At 39.2% G+C, this 21400-nt stretch overlaps 3 protein-coding genes across 7 annotated transcripts; all 3 read right to left on the bottom strand.

Annotated features, from left to right (window-relative positions):
* Positions 1-2236: 2236 nt before the first annotated feature.
* LOC133731417 (G-type lectin S-receptor-like serine/threonine-protein kinase At1g11410) lies at positions 2237-12369 on the bottom strand. The gene is made up of 14 exons (XM_062158794.1): positions 11460-12369; positions 11207-11344; positions 10851-10999; positions 10461-10674; positions 10115-10352; positions 9887-10037; positions 9519-9812; positions 4243-5554; positions 3982-4119; positions 3634-3776; positions 3264-3474; positions 2923-3160; positions 2697-2847; positions 2237-2620 (listed from the first exon to the last, which is right to left on the bottom strand). The coding sequence occupies exons 1-14, from the start codon at positions 12106-12108 to the stop codon at positions 2318-2320; spliced, it is 4329 nt and encodes a 1442-aa protein (XP_062014778.1). The 5' UTR covers positions 12109-12369; the 3' UTR covers positions 2237-2317.
* LOC133729781 (G-type lectin S-receptor-like serine/threonine-protein kinase RKS1) lies at positions 11643-17023 on the bottom strand. Of its 5 annotated transcripts, none has more exons than XM_062157360.1 (9): positions 14921-17023; positions 14674-14811; positions 14329-14471; positions 13957-14167; positions 13605-13842; positions 13375-13525; positions 12429-13298; positions 11876-11948; positions 11643-11766 (listed from the first exon to the last, which is right to left on the bottom strand). In XM_062157360.1, the coding sequence occupies exons 1-7, from the start codon at positions 16176-16178 to the stop codon at positions 12996-12998; spliced, it is 2442 nt and encodes an 813-aa protein (XP_062013344.1). In that variant the 5' UTR covers positions 16179-17023; the 3' UTR covers positions 11643-11766; positions 11876-11948; positions 12429-12995. The 5 variants fall into 5 exon arrangements, with proteins under 5 accessions (XP_062013344.1, XP_062013343.1, XP_062013342.1 ...); XM_062157359.1 differs by lacking the exon at positions 11643-11766 and having other exon boundaries at positions 11812-11948; positions 12429-12831; positions 12962-13298; XM_062157358.1 differs by lacking the exon at positions 11643-11766 and having other exon boundaries at positions 11812-11948; positions 12429-12839; positions 12962-13298.
* Positions 12121-12745, bottom strand: LOC133731418 (G-type lectin S-receptor-like serine/threonine-protein kinase RKS1). Its single transcript, XM_062158795.1, has 2 exons — positions 12223-12745; positions 12121-12125 (listed from the first exon to the last, which is right to left on the bottom strand). Exons 1-2 carry the CDS (start codon positions 12743-12745, stop codon positions 12121-12123), a joined length of 528 nt encoding a protein of 175 aa, XP_062014779.1.
* Positions 17024-21400: the final 4377 nt, after the last annotated feature.

The raw sequence follows: 21400 nt of genomic DNA on the forward strand, positions 1-21400 counted from the left end.
GCTTGGTGCTGATTAGTTTGGGTCTAGGGCTCTTTGTGGGTCTTATTTTTCCCAAACAGCTTAGTTTTCTTTATTTTTCAAGAATGATTGTCTTTGGATTGCTATCCTATCTAGTCTGTTACTATAGTGACATGCATTCATCTAGGCTCTTAGTCTAGGCAATAATTCAATATTGACGTAGCCCTAGGCAATGATTCAATATTGACGTATCCTCATTGGGGTGGGTCATTGTGTAATGGTGCGTACCTTGACATTTAATGGATTGACGCCCTCCCTCTAAAAAAAAAAAAAAGTGGTGATCGAATAATAATATAACAATCCAGATTACGCGGTGTGAGATGCAACGGTTGAAATTGCTCCATTCATGATTTATTTATTATCGTACCTCAAAAATTCATAATAAATACTTAAATAGCATGAGCGTCTGAAAAATGTCACAGAAATTTTCACAGACTCGTCTCAACACGAACTATAATTCTGAGTCCTCAAATTCGACATTACCATTCATGAAAATTTCCACATACTCGTCTCGACATGAACTTTAATACTGAGTCCTCAAATTGGACATTACCATTCACGAAAATTCAAAATATTTTGTCATAAGCATCCTTATTAATTACTAGGATAATAAAATTAATTTTGATTAATATTGATGGTGCATTAGAGTTGAGAGTAGATCTGGAAGTATTGGGGTGGTGGTCAGAGATGAGTTGGGCATAGGGTTGGCAGCTATTAATATGGAAGCTGAGGCGTGCATGGCTGGTCTTCTTCTTGGTATACACCAAGGTTGGACAGACATTGACATTAAGAGCGACTCTGCCCTTCTAATTGCTGCACTCAATAATGAGGAGGAAAACCTTTATGAGGTAAATCGGGTTCTTGATGATTGTAAAAATTATATGTCTGATCTCGGCATACTTACCGGGAAGCAAATGGTGTTGCAAATAGACTTGCCCACTGTGCTAGCTTATTTTCCATTGATGATGTTTGGTTAGATGAGACTCCTGCTATTATTCAAGATATACTGTACGAGGATTATTGTCATAGTTCTTCTGTAGCACGGGGTTCAGGTTTTATGTCCCCCCCCCCCCCCCCCCCGGTTGCAAAATTATCATATTAGTATAATAAATGGAACCGGGCGTGGGGCTGAGCCAAACCCCTTTTCAAAAAAAAAAAAAAACTTCGTCTTAACAATTTATACCACATTACATTAATATTTTTTGAGGAAAGATAATTTCATTAATTTATCTATGACCAGAAGGCAGTCAAGGCACGTACATCATATGTTGTCTCACACCAAAATCATAAATGGCACAAGCCGCCAAATAGTATGATAGGTAACCCTCATTGTAAACAGAATGAGTTCACTTATTCGAGCCTAAAAATCAAAGGACCCAAACCCTCGCAACTTAACTCCCTAAAATAGTAAATCTAGTCACCTAGAGACCTCAATTGGTGTACGACTAGAGAAACTAAGAATTAAACCGACAAAGATCAAAATCCATGTGACAGGCTAAACTAAGAATACAACATTACATTAATGAATTGATCGACAACCCCCTTGATAAAAATAAAATAAAATTAAAAAAAAAGACAAGACTTAATGGAGTATGCATTAACGAAGTATCTGATTACTTGCATGCAGGATCGTAATATATTTTTTTGTTTTCATTTGACTACAATCGAAAATTGAAGGGAGAAACGCCACAACTTCCACTCTGCTCATCTTAATTAACCAATAATCATGATATTGATGTAATTGAAATGTAATGAAAAAAGTCGTCAGCATAGACTAGATGCAGACCCTTTACAAATGAGGGCGTTTCTGCAAAAGGATAAATATATCTTCAATTCTTTATTTAGCTTAAGTAATTAAAATAACTCCAACCGACCACCAGTGATTTGAAAAGCTCATCGTAGGTCTCCTATGACTCTGACGTCTTCTCTAGCTCCCTTGACAAAAAATTTAAACCTTCTGACAATGCCTGCTTTTCATTAAAAGGTCTTCCATAAACGTACTTCTGAAGTTCATAGCCATTGTATTGTAGAGGTTAACAATTTTTTCCATAATAAACATTTTTTAGTCCCGCTCCTATGTCTTCTATGTGTACCTTTTCTTCCTGAACCAGAATGAAACAGCTAATGATTGTCTACTACTGCAATGCTAATGTGACAATTGAAGGCTAATGAATGTGACAGTACATGATTATAAACTTAATCGTGTCATGCTAGCCGACCAATAAATTTAATAACGAACTAAAACAAAAAGAGTTACAATGTTACATGTGATAATTACATACAGCAATAGCCTGTATCATTATCGAGCTTCCATTGCAGTTATTGTCAAGTCGTTTATAGAATATAATCGTTTTGGTACTGATGATTCAGCATCAGTGCTGGAGTTTCTTCTGAAGACATATGCAGGTTGGTTAGGAGATGGAGGAGATGTTTCACCACTCAACATGAAAACAATGGCAGACATGGCTGGCCGGTCCTCTGATTCTTCTTGCACGCACAAGAGTGCAACTTGAATGCATCTCATGACCTCATCAGAATTATATGACTCCAGAGTCGTATCCACAATTTCTAAGGCTCTGTCTTCTCTCCAGAGGTCCCAAACCTGTAGTTGGAAGTATTTTGAGAAATGGATCAATAAGTACTCTAGGTAAAGTCTTAGCAAAACATTTGCAACTTACATGTCTTATCAAGTTCATGGAAGGATCCTCTTGAGAAAAACCATTGCTTCTTTTGCCAGATACAACCTCTAACAATATGATCCCAAAACTAAAGACATCTGATTTAGTAGAAAATCTGCCAAACACTGCATACTCTGGTGACATGTAGCCACTGTATATGAAGAAAAGAGAATGTTACAGCCAAACATAGTAAAGCGAATATGAAAAGTGACATTATGGTTCTTACTATGTTCCAACAACTCGCTTCGTTTTATTCTGAACTTGGTCGCCATCAAATATTCTTGCCATGCCAAAGTCGGAAATTTTTGGGTTCATTTCAGAATCTAGAAGAACGTTGCTGGTTTTTAGATCTCTATGGATAATCCTCAATCTTGAGTCTTGGTGAAGATACAGAATTCCACGAGCAATCCCGTTAATAATTTCAAAACGCTTTTCCCAATCCAAGAAGGACCGCTTTCTGTGATCTACATCAAATATTTGGCTTTTGTGTTACTTTATGGTACATATTTTTTGAAGCTCTATATCTTTAAAATGGCATAAATTTATTAATCTTTACCAAAGACATACCAAAGAGAAATGAGTCCAAGCTTTTGTTCGGCATGTATTCCAGGACTAACATTCGTTCTTCCCCCTTTATACAACAGCCTGAGAGTTTTACCAGATTGCGGTGTTGAAGTCCTGCTATAAGTGCAACTTCATTTTTGAATTCTTCAGTCCCTTGTCCTGATGTTTTAGACAACCTTTTTACAGCTACCTTTTGCTCATTTGGTAACTGACCCTGAAGTTATGGTTTAAAATTGATATAAAATTTTGACTAAATCGTTGATTAGTTAAAGAAGAATAGTACAACACAATCAAAGTACCAGAGCAAAAGAACTTTTAGTGCTCGATCAGAAGAAATCATTCAATTACAAAGTGTTTCTAAATTTGGGCTCACCTTATAAACAGAGCCAAAACCACCTTGGCCAAGTTCATTGACATGAGAGAAGTTATCTGTGGCTGCCATTAGTGTGTCCAAATCAAAAAATTGCAATTCGGGGTGTCTCTTGGTTTCCTCCAGCTCATCCGCCTCCACAAATTCTGCCAACAGATATAACAATTATTCTATACACCATTTGATCCTCACAGTTCTAACTGGATGACATAATGACTTCAGTGCATTTTCTTAGATGCATTTGATCTTGTTTGAGTTCTTTTATGTATGTGACTTATAGACTGCACAAGCTTATCAGCTCATGAAAACTAAAGCAGATAACAAATCAAAATAGATAAGAGCAATTTTTACCCGTTGTACTCCTCTTTTTCTTGTGCCACGAGTAGGCGCACATAATGATTAGTACTAATGCTAGCAGAGCACAGAGTATTGGAATAGCCAGCATACCCCTTCTTTCCAAGAAACCTTTTGATTTTCTAGCATTCTCAGCTACATATATAAGAGAGTAACAAAGGTTTAGAAAACCATGAAAAACAAAACAGGCAATTGTGATTCTCAATAATTATGTTAGTAGAGTTTGCTTCCATTAATGTAAGCAAAATAGAACATTACCTAATTCGATGTGATCCACACGAACATATAGATCTCGTCCAAACTCTGTGAACTCTAAAATGTCCATCAAGTCATCGTACCATGTCAAGCAATCCACGAGTCCTTCGTGTTCAATGGTCAAATATGCGGTGCAAGAACAATTTCTTAAGCAGTCCTGCTCACACTCTTTGGCACTCATACCTGTTCTCAACCGTGATGCTATTGATGCGTCTGGATATTTAACTCTTGCCACATTAACAAACCCATCTCCATTCCCACACTTTGATAAACCAACTCGCTTACTCACACATCCACCCGACCCATTTTTCTGATTCCAATCATTTATAGAACTAGGCTCATACCCTGGTAAACAGTCGCACTCAAACAGATTAACATTGTCAGGGAAACATTTGCTGTTGGCACCACACTGTCCATACCAGTCACACCGGGACTTCGGTGCAGAAAATTCTTTCTTCCATTGAAGGCCACCATCATCCCAAGTAAGAAGATCTAACGCAGAATCAGTCAACGTCATTCTTGTAATTCCATCGGTGTAATTTAGGATATAATAAGTTTCCTCTTGATTAGTGACCAAACTAGGCCCTGGCCCTGGATCACTTCGCCAATATTTGCTCAAACCTTTATACATAAAATATTGGGGGGAGGCAGTCTGATCTGAATGAAGCCTAAAGGTATAGTCCCCAGTTCCGGGGTCATCTTGTGACTTCCAAGATGTTAAAACCCATTCTAGCCCAGTTTTCCAATTCACTCCAACTTTCATACCTACAATTAGAGTATCTATAGGATAATCAAAACTTTGCCATATAGAGATTTCATTTTTATCATCCTGGAACACAACTAAATTTCCTGTATCTAAAAGCTGTGCAGATAAAGTGCTTCTGTTAACATTTTGAACCGACCGCGACACGTTAGTAGACCAAATAGGAGTGCTGTCCATGTTATAAGCATAAAGGACTAGTTCTCCATACCTGTTTATTGTGAGCACACCGGAGGTATCATTGATGGGATTGTTCCTATTGGCAACCCACACCACTGTTTTATTAGGTACTCTAGTCTGAGAATACCAGATTCCAACATACCGGTCGCTAGAATTTCCGGGGCTGAAGAAACCCAATTCAAACTTGCTTTCTTTGGACACTAAATAGTCTCCATCAACAACATCCTTCAATTGTTCTTCATTCCCTTTTATGGTGTCCCTGGAAGTGCAGAACCGAAAGAGGAGGAAGAGAAGCAGAGCTTTCAAAAACATTTTCTCTGCCTTTTCAATTGTGTAGGAATGAATCAATGGCATCTTTTTTCTCATTTTCATATACTAGAGTTGGTGAGTCATGAGACCAGTCGCATTATGTCTTCTGGACTATTCTTCGACTTTAAACTTTACCGAATAGGGTCATTTCGTCAATAATGCATGACAAGATGACAATGACTCATCTAAAAGCCATCATGATGTCTGAAGTCTTAACTTGTGCCTGCATGTTGACTGAGACTCATATTGATAATCTGGCAATACAATTATTAGGGTAAAGCTACTAAATGGAGAAAATGATTTTCTTGTTTAATACTCAATACCGGATCAACAACGCATCTGATAACTTGACTCTGGGCATGAGTTTGACACTTCTCAGATCATGATAAACCACAAAATAATTAAGCCGGACATTCTTTATAAAATATTATAGTCATAACAACAATGGTATCAAAAGGTGTATATGTCTGCAAATTTTTGCCATCTACTAATAATTAATAAGAAGCATCTGAAGCATCTGATTACTTGCTTGTAAGATCATAATAACTGCCACTCTGCTCATCCTGATATTGACCAATAAATCATGATATTCATATAAACAATAATATCTTCAGCACTGGAATTGATCAAGAAAAATTGTCAGCATAGGCCCTTTACCGTACCCTTTTATTTATTTTTCCATCAAACTTCCTCTGTTGCCTTTAATTTCATTTTATTATTTATACATCTCATTCTGTCAACCTCTACACACCATCTCATCTTCATCTTCATGCCACTCACCTCCGACAACAATTAATTCCAGCAGAATTTGAGCTTGAAAGTAGAAATTGCGTAAAGAAAGCGGCACACAACTAGTCACTATACATAAAATATATATCATGTCCAACTTGATTGAATGAATGCTTGACGATCTGTAGTATTAAATAACTTTTAGAATAGTGAAGATTAGATATATCAATAAGCTGTAGCAAAAAGGTACATAAAGATTCAAAATAGGACGTGGAACTGAAGTACTTCTGAAATATTTAATCAAATGGACTGGAGATTAAGTTTCATAACCATGTCTAAACCTCCCCACATCAGCATAACCATGATTTCTATAACTATGTATAAACCCCTCTACAACATCACCAACTGTACATTCAAGATTTTCCTTGCCCCACTTTAATTTATTGATTTTACAAGATGAACACAAAGATATAAAGAAACATACGTAGTGGTAGCAATCAATTGTCGCCAAGTTGGCCATAGTTGATCCCAAGTGATGCAACTCCTTGTAGGAAACAGATGAGGGAACAGAGAAGTAGCAGAGCAGTATTGATTCTGCTAAATTTTGCCATAGAGACTGGTATCAGTGAAAAGTTTGCTTGCAATTCAATGAAAACTAAGCACCAGAAGATTGAACTCACACCAAGAATACATCTAAATTACCCAAGAGGCAGGAATTTGTAGGATTCAAAGTTACTAGGACAAAAGTCTGTCTCTCCCCTTAGGGATCTAGGATTAATAATTATACTTTCCTTAACAAACTTGGAAACCAAAAACATATTAGGAAAGTCTAGCACAAGTAATCGTATCTTTGATCAAGGTGATCCATCCATTGCTGTTATATGAACAAATGACGTCAACCCGGACCACCATATGTACCATGGTCCGGTGCGATATAATAATTTTTCTAGATCGGTAACCCTTTGGCCACGGTTGGTACCTCTGGCTGGAATAGAATGGTATTAGGAAATGGATTAGATTGGATCGTAATATCCTAATCTTTTATCTGGTGTTTGCAGAAACAGATACTATAGGAAATAAAAAAAAGGGAAAATCGTCCAAACAGTGTCTGAACTTTTCTAGACTATTAATTTTCATACCTATACTTTGAAAAACATCAAAATGGTACCTGACGATTTAAGCCCGACTCAATTTCCATACCTAACAACAGTAAAAACGTTAACTCCGTTAACTTTTGAGGGGTAAAATCGGTACTTCATATATTTTGGTACAGTAAATCAATTTTAAATACAATGAAAATCCAAAATAATCTCAAAATTTTGATGTTGCGGAGACTCGAACCCATCCCAACATATATGCAAACCAAAGCCCCAACCACCAGAATACTTGCACAGTATTAGAATAAGGCAACCAAAAATTGTATATGTATATCATTTTTTTTAAAAAACACTTTCTCTTTGACCATTTTGTATCTTCCTTCTCGTACGTGTTTTGCAGTCTCTGAAAGTATCTCTCTCTCTCCTCCTCCTTCATTCTAGATCTCCAGCCACAAAGTTTCTTACCATTAATTGGAGAAGGAACACATGTACATCCATTTCAACTCTTCGATCCAAAACCAGTTCTTTCCAACACCATAAATCAACAACAATAACAAATCCTTGACAATTGGATTCTTCAACAAAAACCCAAAACTCTTCATTGATCTAACCACACCCAAAGTACGACGAGATCGGCGCCGCGCCGGAGGAGCGCGCGCATGGCATCACCATCAACACCGCAAAGCTCGTGAAGCCCTGAATCCAGTGGCCGGAGCACCAATCTCAGCTTGCAAAGCCCAAACCCGACTCCACCACTCTTCTTCTTCTTCCCAACCCAACAATCCCAGCCCCACTGCTTCACGAATACATCAATCCACACACCTCCGGTCAGAGAGAGAGAATTAGAGAGACCATCTTCTTGATTAAATTGTCCTTGTCCTCGTCCTCGTCCTCTGGCTGCTGCTGCGTTTCGAAGGCCAGACCACTTCTCCCTTCAAGGCCACAGCACACCAGCCCACCACCGTCCCACCACCAAGACCAACGCATCGCCGCCGCAACCAGAACCCAACCGCCAACGAAACAAACAACGTTGACAGAGAAAAGCAATCCCCACCCCTCCAAACCCGAACCCGACCACCCACACCATGAAGATCGGTGCCAGACGCCGTCAGCAACTCCGACCAAACCCCGAACAGAACTCATCCCCCACGACCTCCATCTCTATCCACGCAAGCCCAACAAACCAGCGCCAAAACACGCGCCACCGCACTGCTACGACACCGGAGACTAACCGCCGCCAACAACATGCCCACCACCCATCCTCCCCACGAATCCACACCGGTCCAGCCAACCAAAACTAGTCCCAGAACAGGCCGAAGAGAGCCAACCCAGATCGGAACGATCCGGAGAGAGCAGATCTGCACCACTATGACGACGACGCACCCCCCAAAACAGCAACCTTCCATCCTTGCCATGCCATGGAATTGCACGATCACCGAGCCACACCACCACTGAACTGGACCACCATCGATCTGGACCTCCACCGATCAGGGCCCTCCCAGACCGGCAAGACACTAAAAACGAAGAAAACTAAGAACACTAAGAAAACAAAGACCCGATAAAAATGCTTTACTGTGTTTTGGTGATTTCTATTGGGATTCTTGTACCCTGTGTTTTCTTGACGAATGTAAGTGAGTCAAGGAAAGACTAATGGAGGGAGTCTGCTTTAAAAGGTTGAATTTTTTTCAATCAAACCAGCACACTCTGGATTTGATATGGTTTGACCGTTTGAGCGTGGTGGGGTGATCTGGAGTTAATTGTGTTAAGTTAATCGTCAGGTTTAATTTATGACATATTGATTGAAAAAAGAGAATGATTAATTGCCAACAATTGTTGACCCAGTGGCTGAGATATGAGAAGTGAATTATTCTGCCCGAGTTCGAACCATTGCAAGCTCATTTTTTTTATTTCTCTATATATTTATTAGGTTTGGAGAAGATGAATAGTAAAATGACGAAAATATCCTTCAAAAGTTAACGGAGTTAACGTTTTTACTGTTGTTAGGTATGGAAATTGGGTCGGGCTTAAATCGTCAGGTACCATTTTGATATTTTTCAAAGTATAGGTATGAAAATTAATAGTCTGGAAAAGTTCAGATACTGTTTGGACGATTTTCCCTAAAAAAAAACAATTTCTGATGAAAAATTAATTAAACTAAAACAAGTACATGTTGTCAAAATTGTAAGTATGCATCATTATCGAGCTTCCATTGTAGTTATTGTCAAGTCATTTGTAGAATCAGATCCGTTTGCATGTAATGGATCAACATCAGTGCCGAAATTTCTTCTGTAAACAAATGCCGGCTGCTTCGGCAATGGAGGAGATGCTTCACCACTCAACATGAAAACAATGGCTGACATGGCAGGTCGGTCCTTCGAATCTTCTTGTACACACAAGAGCGCAACTTGTATGCATCTCATGGCTTCATTTGGCTGATATGACTTCAGTGTTGAATCCACAATATCCAAGGCTCTGCCTTCTCTCCTGAGCTCCCAAACCTGCAGTGGAAATTTAGTTTAAAAAACAAATACATACTCAGAGATAAAATGTTAGAAAGATATGTGTTGCTTACATGTCCTACTAAGTTCACGGAAGGATCCTCCAGATCAGAACCATTGTTTTTCTGGCCACTTACAATCTCCAACATTATGATCCCAAAACTAAAGACATCAGACTTTGTCGAAAATCTCCCAAATGCTGCGTGCTCCGGTGACATGTAGCCACTGTATAAAAACAATATATAATGTGAAACCCAAAAAATAGCATAATAAAAATTAAATGTGATATTTATTATTCTTACTATGTTCCGACAATTCGGCTCGTCTTATCTTGCAGTTGGCCCCCATGAAATATTCTAGCCATGCCAAAATCAGAAATTTTTGGGTTCATCTCATCATCTAGCAGAACATTACTAGTTTTTAGATCTCTATGGATAATCCTCAATCTTGAGTCTTGGTGAAGATAAAGTATCCCCCGCGCAATCCCGTTGATAATTTCAAAACGCATTTCCCAATCCAAAAAGGACCGTCTTGTGTTATCTACATCAAAATTCCAAAGGCAAATGGTACTCTTTAGTAAGAAGCTTCAAGTATGTACTTATTATTTGAGAAATGGCCTGAACCAATCATTATTTCCTCTACACATACCAAAAAGAAAGGAGTCCAAGCTTTTGTTAGGCATGTATTCTAGGACTAACATCCTTTCTTCTCCCTTTATACAACAGCCTAACAGTTTCACAAGGTTTCTGTGTTGAAGTCTTGCTATAAGTGCAACTTCATTCTTAAATTCTGCTTCAATCCCTTGTCCTGAAGTTTTGGACAATCTTTTCACAGCAACTTTCTGTTCATTTGGTAGCTGACCCTGAAGTTATGTTCAATATCAATATTAAGCTTTCACATAGTTAACAACTTTCAGGAGCAACTACACTGTTGAATTAAGAATAGTGAAAGAAACAGCCATGCCAGAACCTAACATAGCCAAAACAAAGAGATATATGAAGCTTAGAAATGATTAGTACATCTAAATTTGTTGCTTACCTTATAAACAGAGCCAAAGCCACCATGGCCAAGTTCATTGACACGAGAGAAGTGGTCTGTGGCTGCTATTATTGTGTCAAGATTGAAAAATTGCAATTCGGGGTGTCTCTGACTTTCCTGAAGCTCCTCTGCCTCCACAAAGTCTATGCCTAAACAATAAAGAATTATTCTCTACATCATTTTATCGTCGCTGTTCTAACAGCATAACATCATCAATTCAGTCCATGTTTTTATGATGCAGATGATTTTGTTGAAGTTCTTTCATGTGATTTACAGACGGAACAAATGTTACCAGCTCATAATAACAACTAAAGCAGTTGAACTAATTAATCAAAATAGATGAGAACTTCTTTCACCTCTTGTGTTCCTGTTCTTCTTACGCCACCACCATGCAAGCATAATGATTAGTACCAATGCTAGCACAGCAGACAGTATTGGAATAGCAAGCATATCCCTCCTTTCCAAGAAACCTTGTGATCTTCTGGCATTTGCTGCTACAAAAGAGGGTGACAAAGGATTAGAAAACAATGACATAAAAAACAAGTAATTTTGACATTCAACACTTATATGTAGTTAGTTGAGTTTGCTTCCATTCAAGTAGATTAGTACCTAACACGGTTGCATTCACACGAACGTAGAGATCTTGTCCAAGCTCTGTGTACACTAAAATGTCCATCAAGTCATCATACCATGTCAAGCAATCAACAATCCCTTCATTTTCAGTGCTCAAATATGCAGTGCAAGAACAATTTCTGAGGCACTCCTGCTCACACTCTTTGTCACTCATACCTGATTTTAACCATGCTGCTATCGATGTGTCTGGATATTTAACTCTTGCCACCTTTATAAACCCGTCTCCATCTCCACACCTCAACAAACCAAGTTGATTACTCACACATCCACCTGAACCATTTTTCTGATTCCAATCACTTACCGAATTAGGCACATACCCTGGTAGGGACTCACACTCAAACAAATTAACATTGTCAGGGCTACATCTGCTGTTGGCACCACGCTGTCCATACCTGTCACACTGGGACTTCGGTGCAGAGAACTCTTCCTTCCATTGAAGACCACCATCATCCCATGTAAGGCGCTCTGAGGCAGAATCAGTCACTGTTATTCTTGTAATTGCATTGGTTTCATTCATGAAATAATAAGTTTCATCTTGATTAGTGACCACAGTAGGCGCTGGGCCTGCATCACTTCGCCAATATTTACTCAAACCTTTATACAAAAAAAAATTGGGGAAATGCATTATGATCTGAACTTAGCCTATAGGTATAGTCCCCAGTTCCGGGGTCATCTTGTGACTTCCAAGATGTTAAAACCCATTCTAGCCCAGTTTTCCAATTCACCCCAACTTTCATACCTGGAATTAGAGTATCTAAAGGATGATCAAAACTTTGCCATAAAAAGATTTCATTTTTATCAGCCTGGAATACACCTAAATTTCCTGTATCTAAAAGCTGTGCAGATGAAGTGCTTGTGTTAACATTTTTGACAGACTGCGACACATTAGTAGACCAAATAGGAGTGCTCTCCATATTATGAGCATAAAGGACTAGATCTCCATACCTGTTTATTGTGAGCATACCAGAGGTATCATTGATCGGATTGTTCCTGTTTGCAACCCACACCACTGTTTTTTCAGATACTTTAGCCAAAGAATACCAAATTCCAACATACCGATAGCTAGAATTTCCGGGGCTGAAGAAACCCAATTCGAACTTGCTTTGTTTGGACACTAAAACTCCACCATCATCCTTCAGTTGTTCCTTGTTCCATGTTATGGTATCCCTGGAATCGCAAAATCGGAACAGGAAGAAGAGAAGCAGAGTTTTGAAGAACATTTTCTGGGCATTTGCAACTTTGTTGGTATGAAACAGTGGCATTTAGTCCTGCGCCTATGTATGTACCTTTCTTCTATGTATACCTTTTCTTCCGGAACCAGAATGAAACAGCGAGTGATTGTCTACTACTGCAATGCTAATGTATCAATTGAAGGCCAATGAATGTGATAGTACATCACTTGATGATAAACTTAATCGTGTGCTTGCCTAGCAAAGCAGTAAATTTAATAACGAACTACAACAAAAAGAGTTACGTACGTGTGATAATTTCAAACAGCAAGAGCTTGTATCATTATCGAGCTTCCACTGCAGTTATTGTCAAGTCGTTTATAGAATATAATCGTTTCGGTACTGATGGATCAGCATCAGTGCCGGAGGTTCTTCTGAAAACATATGCAGGTTGGTTAGGAGATGGAGGAGATGTTTCACCACTCAACATGAAAACGATGGCAGACATGGCTGGCCGGTCCTTTGATTCTTCTTGCACGCACAAGAGCGCAACTTGAATGCATCTCATGACCTCATCAGAATTATATGACTCCAGAGTCGAATCCACAAGTTCTAAGGCTCTGTCTTCTCTCCACAGGTCCCAAACCTGTAGTTGGAAGTATGATTTGAAATGGCTGAATAAGTACTCTGAGTAAATTCTTAGCAAAATATGTGCAACTTACATGTCTTATCAAGTTCATGGAAGGATCCTCTTGAGAAAAACCATTGTTTCTTTTGCCAGTTACAACCTCTAACAATATGATCCCAAAACTAAAGACATCTGATTTAGTAGAAAATCTGCCAAACACAGCATACTCTGGTGACATGTAGCCACTGTATATGAAGAAAATAAAATGTTACAGCTAAACATAGTAAAATGATCGAATATGAAAAGCGACATTATGGTTCTTACTATGTTCCAACAATTCGGTTCGTTTTATCCTGAACTTGGTCCCTGTCAAATATTCTTGCCATGCCAAAATCGGAAACTTTTGGGTTCATTTCAGCATCTAGAAGAACATTGCTGGTTTTTAGATCTCTATGGATAATCCTCAATCTTGAGTCTTGGTGAAGATACAGAATCCCACGAGAAATCCCGATGATAATTTCAAAGCGCTTTTCCCAATCCAAGAAGGACCGTCTAGTGTGATCTACATCAGATATTTGGCTTTTGTGTTACCTTATGATACATATTTTTGAAGCTCTATATGTTACTCAGCATCTTAAAAAAAGCATAAATTAATTAATCTTTACCAAAGACATACCAAAGAGAAATGAGTCCAAACTTTTGTTCGGCATGTATTCCAGCACTAACATTCGTTCTCCCCCCCTTATACAGCAGCCTAAGAGTTTTACGAGATTGCGGTGTTGAAGTCTTGCTATAAGTGCAACTTCATTTTTGAATTCTTCAGTCCCTTGTCCTGATGTTTTAGACAACCTTTTTACAGCTACCTTCTGCTCATTTGGTAACTGACCCTGAAGTTATGGTTTAAGATTAGTATAAAATTTTCACTAACTTGTTGATTAGTTAAAGAAGAATAGTATAACACATGTACAATCAAATAACCAGAGAAATAGAATTTTTGGTGTTTAGAAGAAATCATTCAATTACAAAGTGTTTCTAAATTTGGTCTCACCTTATAAACAGCGCCAAAACCACCTTGGCCGAGTTCATTGACATGAGAGAAGTTATCTGTGGCTGCCACTAGTGTGTTCAGATCGAAAAATTGCAATTCGGGGTGTCTCTTAGTTTCCTCAAGTTCATCCGCCTCCACAATTTCTGCCAAAAGAACTAACAATTATTCTATACACCAATATTTGAACCTCACAGTTTTGACTGCATGACATAATGACTTCAGTGCTTTTTCTTAAATGCATTTGATCTTGGAGTTCTTTCATGTAATATGACTTACTGCACAACCTTATCAGCTCATGAAAATTAAAGCAGATAACAAATAAAAGTAGATAAGAGCAAATTTTACCTGTTGTATTCCTTTTTTTCTTACGCCACCAGCAAGCGAACATAATGATTAGTACCAGTGCTAGCAGAGAAAAGAGTATTGGAATAGCCAGCATACCCCTTCTTTCCAAGAAACCTTTTGATTTTCTAGAATTCTCAGCTACATATATAAGAGAGTAACAAAGGTTTAGAAAAGCATGAAAAACAAAACAGGAATTGTGATATAAAAACTTATGCCTGATTCCATTGCAAGCGATGTAGTACATTACCTAATTCGATTCGATCCACACGAACATATAGATCTCGTCCAACCTCTGTGTACACTAAAATATCCATCAAATCATCATACCATGTCAAACAATCAGCAACCCCTTTTTCATTTTCAATGCTCATATATGCTGTGCAAGAACAATTTGCCAAGCACTTCTGCCTACACACTTTGTTACCCATACGTGCTTCCAATCGAGCTGCTATTGATATGTCTGGAATTTTAACTCTTGTGACCTTCACAAACCCTTCTTCATTCTCACACTTAGAAACTTCAATTCGCTTACTCACACACCCATCTGACCCATTATTCTGATTCCACTCATTGACAGATTTTGGTTCAAAACCGGGTAGACAGTCACACTCAAACAGACTAATATTGTCAGGGCTACATTTGCTGTTGGCACCACAACGTCCATACCAGTCACACCGGAATGTCGGTACAGCAAAGGTTTCCTTCCATTGATGGTCTCCATCACTCCATGTAAGGCGCTGTAACTCTGAACCATTCAAAATTATTCTTGCAATTCCATTGGTGTTATTCAGGAAATAATAAGTTTCGTCTTGATTATTGATCAAACTAGCAGATGGCCCTGGATCACTTCGCCAATACTTACTCGAACCTTTATATGTAAAAAACTGGGGGGTTGCAGTCTGATTCAAATAAAGCCTATGTGTATAGTCCCCAGTTCCAGGGTCATCTTGTGACTTCCAGGATGTTATAGCCCATTCTAGCCCAGTTTTCCGATTAAATCCAACTCTCATTCCCGGAAGCAGAGTATCTGTAGGATAATCAAAACTTTGCCATATAAAGATATCATTATTATCATCCTGGAACACAACTAAATTTCCTGTATCCAAAAGCTGTGCAGATAAAGTGCTTGGGTTAACATTTTGGACCGAATGAGACACATGGGTGGACCATATAGGAATACTCTCCATGTTATGAGCATAAAGGAATAGTTCTCCATACCTGTTAAATGTGAGCACACCAGAGGTATCATTGATGGGATTGTTTCTGTTTGCAACCCACACCACTGTTTTTTCAGATACTTTAGTCTGAGAATACCAAATTCCAACATACCGGTAGCTAGAATTTCCAGGGCTGAAGAAACCCAGTTCAAACTTGCTTTCTTTGGACACTAAATAGTCACCATCAACATCCTTCAATTGTTCTTCATTCCCTCTTATGGTGTCCATGGAAGTGCAGAACTGAAAGAGGAGGAAGAGAATCAGAGCTTTCAAAACCTTTCTCTGCATTTTCAATTCTGTAGGAATGAACCAATGGCATCTTTTTTTCAATCTGGCGATACAATTATTAGAGTAAGCTACTAAATGGAGAAAATGATTTTCTTGTTATACTTGATGCCGGGTCAACAACGCATCTGATCGATAACTTGACTTTGGGCTTGAGTTCGACACTTCTCAGATCATGATAAACTAAGCAGGACATTCTTTATAAAATATTAAAGTCATAACAACTACGGTGTCAAAAATTTCTTTCTGGGTTTGTTGGGATGTTGGCTGCAAGTCGTGGGTTGGTGGTGGTTGACGGTGATCTAATCGGGTCGTGGTCACAAGATGGCGAGTGGAGTGTGAAACCTTCCTTGAAGTCGTTGTTGGGGAGGCGGCGGCGGCTACTCAGAGTGGTGACTGGGTCGATTATGGAGTGGCCTCATGACGGTGGGGTGGCGGCATTGGTGCGTCTACAGTTGTGGTGCCCACCGTTCTACCGGACCGGCAAAGCATGGGGACGCGGACCATTAATTACTACAGAGGACTGAGCTATTATTTCTGGCTTTGTTGTGCTTTTGCTTGGTATATTTGGTGTTTAGTATTTTTTTTCTTTGTCTTTAGTGTTTGGATCTGTTTGTCAGATCTCAGTATGGACTTATTTCTCTCGAGTTAAGGTTGTCATCATGGATTTCGACGGATGGTTGGATTTGGGTAGCTGGATCGTTGCTATTTGCTAATAGTACCCAGTCTTCTGCCGACTTAATTAGGGCCGTGCGTTTCATTATCAGCCTGTGTTGAGGTTTCCAGGAGATCTTAGGATGACTCACCTAATAGTATTCTATTGTGGTCAGATCCTGTCCCAGTCATTGCTACTTATTTTGGTCAATTTAGCTCGACCAGCTTCTCAATTTGGCATTCGTCGTTGGATCCATTGACATGTCAGTCTCTCTTTTTTAGAGTGAGGATATGTAGTGTGAAGTTAGAGTTATTTGTCTTTAGTTTTATTCCCTTGTTGGGTGCTGTGATTGTGATGTAATTACAGTTTATTTGAATGAAATTTCTATTAGATAAAAAAAAAAAAAAACTATGGTGTCAAAAAAGGTGTATATGTCTATATTCATGTAAACCAACAATGTCGGCAGGGTGTGATAGAATTCAACAATAATCAGAATCTCAGAGAAATTGAAGAAGAGAAGCATGACTGTATTGCAAAACTGAGTTCTCTAATACAATGAAAAACGACAGCTAAAGTTCCTTTATAACTCTACTTCTAAATCTTGCTTTTGTAATTACATTTTTACCCTTAACACCCCCCCTCAAGCTGATGGGAGGGAACGCATCAGATTGCACGAAGTAATAAAATGTTGGGATTATGATAGGAGTGAAATTGTTTGCTTCAGCCAGGAGGAATGAGCGGCAGTAACTGAGAACCATTGTCATGTGGTCAAGATAGACACATACTTGGTTGAGAAGAGACAGAAGTAGCCTTAGCTTGAAATTGTGCAGAAGATGGTGATTGGAAACCATAGTGATGCCGATGAAAACACTCTGCTGCACTATGACCCCTCTTGAAGCAAATCTGACACTGCATATAAGATCCAGAGGTAATAATTTTCCTAGGAGATGATCTCTGGGAGCACACTAGAGCAGTGTGACACTTGTTATTACAGATTTGACAAGCTTCAGGAGTATTACTGATCCCATTTGAGAAACCATAACCATTGAGACCTCCAAAGTTCTTATTCCCCAAACTACATGAATTTTCATATAAGCTAGAAGTCCTATCATGAGTATAATCATAGTTGTTGTGATTTCTGTAATAATTCCACCCATTATTCTGATAACAAACTCTAGCTCTTCTTCTTTGGTCAAAACACTTGTAAGCACCAACAATGGAGTTAAAATACCTAGCTTGCTGAGCAACTTGAGGAGAAGGATGTGTACCATTTTGCTGAATAAGACCAGTTTTTGGCTGAGAAATTCCACCGTTGTAAAGAACTTCACTTGTTGGAACAACATTTGAACCAAGAGGATAAACAATGGAGCCAACAGATTCATGTGAACCAAGAGGATAAAAAATGGAACCAACAGATGCATTGGGAGTGGATGTCACCATATGATCATTACTTGACATAAGGGGTAGCCCAGAAACAAATGCAGTAACATAGTTGGTACTATTAGGCATGACAGTCTGTTGAGGTACACAAGTAAACTGAGTAATTGGAGAAACTTGAGTAGCAAGATGTGTACCAGGAGAATATTCGAAACACTGCCCTGCATCAGATCTTGTATGGTTCTCAGGATTGACAACAACTGCAGTCATGGGAGCAGGAGGAAATGATCTTGATTCTTGAACAATATCAGACTCAACATCCAACAATAATGTGTGAAGCTCGCTTAGAGAAATTGGCGTCTCTCGAGCTCTGATGATAGTCTTTATGGTTGCAAAGTCAACAGGCAATCCATTTAGGATCAGAAACACTATATCTTCATCAGGGATGAGAACTCCAGCAACAGACAGTTGGTCCCGAACAGTTTTAAAACGTTCCATATACTTGTCAATACTATCTTTACCTTTCTGAAATTTCTGCAATGAGGTCTGGAGCTCGAAAGCTTTGAACTTTGAAAGTTTAGCATACCTCTCATAAAGCGAAAACCAAACTTCTTTTGAGGTTTTGCTCCCAACAATAAAAGAAAGAGCATTAGGAGACAAAGTACCAGCTATTAATGTCATTAAAGCAGAGTCATTCTTCCTCCAAGTCTTATACTCTTGCGTAAGCTCTGAGGTAAGACTACCCTCTTCTATGACTTTGTATTGTGGAGGACAAGGAATAGTTCCATCAATATATCCCATAAGATCACATCCTACCAACATAGACTCTAGCATAAATCTCCAAGTAACGTAATTAGTGTCATCTAGTTGAACTGTAATTAGATTGTAGAAATTGGACAGTAGACAATTTTGTAACACAGTACTGTTGTCCATGATGCAAGGTAACACAGAAGTGTAAAAGAACCAGAAAGAGACTCACAAATCTTCACAGTTCAGTTCTTTTTCAACTTTCTTTCTCATTCCCAAATAATTCTGATCAGGCTAAATTGTAGATTGTAGACCAGAGTAAACAATGATGTCAAAGGAATATCAATGCAGAATTATGTATCTCAACAATCCTTGTGACAACCTAATAATGCAAAGTGTATATAACACTATTGATAGGCATTCTTTAAAGAATCAGTACCAAGACCAAAGTGAATATCAGTCTGCTTCTGCTGCAACCCAAGAGACTTAATACCATCTTCAATGATCAGCAACTTTAAGTAACAATCTTTTGCACATTCAATATCTATATCTACCTTAACTACCAGCAAAGGCACCCAAACTTGAATTTTTTTTTTTTTTTTTTTGACAAGAACAATCACATCAACACTTCATCAGTTTTCTTGACGATACATCAAAATACACTTCTTCCTTTCACCAATTTTCATTAATCAACAACCAAATTCTAGAATAAACCTCGATTCATAACGAAGAGAACAGCTGAACTAAAATCCCTAAAATTCTAGGGTTTCGAAGTATCAAATGCTAAAAGTTGCAGAGATTTTTGAGATTCTTGTATCTTCAACTATAACTTCCAGTAATCATATACTCAAAACTGAAATCCAAAGCTTCGATAATATGAACAATAGCTAAATTTTAACAAAAGTCTTCCAAATCGATGATGAACTTATCTGAATCTTGAGCCGGAATTGAACGAACAGTCTGCTAGCTTGAACAAATTGTAGTAAAAGTGAGGAGAAACTTGATTCTTGATGATTTTTCTTGACAAAAACTAGGTCACAGATCGACCTGAGCTCTTGATACCATGATAGAATTCAACAATAATCAGAATCTCAGAGAAATTGAAGAAGAGAAGCATGACTGTATTGCAAAACTGAGTTCTCTAATACAATGAAAAACGACAGCTAAAGTTCCTTTATAACTCTACTTCTAAATCTTGCTTTTGTAATTACATTTTTACCCTTAACAGGGTGGTCCTTGGTGTTTCCAGCGAGCCATGATCCTCCTGAATGATTATGACGACTTCTCGGACATCTCCGCCGTGAAGTTGGATTTTGTTTGGATATGGGTTACGCTACAGGGTATTCCTCTGGGTTTGTTGACGGAACCTACTGTCCGGTTGATTGGTGGTACTATTGGAGAGGTTATGGAGGTGGACCGGCCGGCGATACGCAGGGGAGAGGCGCGTGTCAGGCTTGTTCTTTCCATCAACGATCCGGTCCGCCTTGATCGTAGGGTTAGGGTTTCCCCTGCTGATGTTTTAACCCTTCGTTTCCGATATGAAAGGCTCCTAGCAGGGCGCTGCCATTCTTGTGCTATGCTGAATCATGGCGGCCAGCCCTGCCCTAGAGCGGCTGAACCTGAGGCCGACACGGTGGTGGAAGGGGTTTCACAGCTGGCAACGGGACCAATCATTCCAGCCCTTGTTTTTAGGGCAAATGTCCAGCCTTCTGTTTCTTCTTCGCTTCTTGCTTTCAGGGTTCCCAACCTGCTGAAGAAGAAGTCTGTGCAGATCCGTTCTCTCCCCGAATTGGTGACGTCTTTTGGAACTGAAGGTACATCTGTTCAAGCATCGGTGGTGGGGGTGCGTTGTTCCAGAGAGGAGGACCTTCCTGAAGATGGTAAGCGTGCCAGACACAGCTTGGCTCTTGTTCCGAGCAGCCTGCAACCAGAAAATTAACCTCGGTCTGGAGCTTTCTTTTGAAGGTCTAGTTGAGGTGCAGGTGCCTCAGGTCCCAAGGTCTACAAGAAGAAGGGCAGGCCTCGGGGTCAGCGAAACAAAGTCAAGAATTCGTCGGCGGCGTCCACCGGTGGCGGTTCTGAATCCATGGAGTCGAGGTCCCTTGTCGGAGGAGTTGTGGGTGTGCATGGGATGCATGTTGGCTCGACCTCCTTGGAGCCTGTCTCCTAGTCCGGGTAGGAGTTGAAATCCTACATCAGCTAGGGTGTGATGTGTCTTTCTTGATGATGGCGACGTACACCAAAAGGGTCTTAGGCGTCAAAGTGATCGAGGAAGTGTCTCATGCTAGATGGTGTAGGGTTTCTTAGTTTCATAGTCTTTATTGCTTTTTGGCTAGTTGGTTTCTTTTTTTTGGAACTTTAGTTTTTTAGGATTTCTTTTTGGTTTTTTAGCTTCTCTAATGAGCTTGCATTGTAATATGAGGGGTGTTTGTACCCTTCATGCTTG

Source organism: Rosa rugosa, chromosome 2 (assembly GCF_958449725.1).
Source record: "Rosa rugosa chromosome 2, drRosRugo1.1, whole genome shotgun sequence".
Classification (NCBI taxonomy): Eukaryota; Viridiplantae; Streptophyta; class Magnoliopsida; order Rosales; family Rosaceae; genus Rosa; species Rosa rugosa.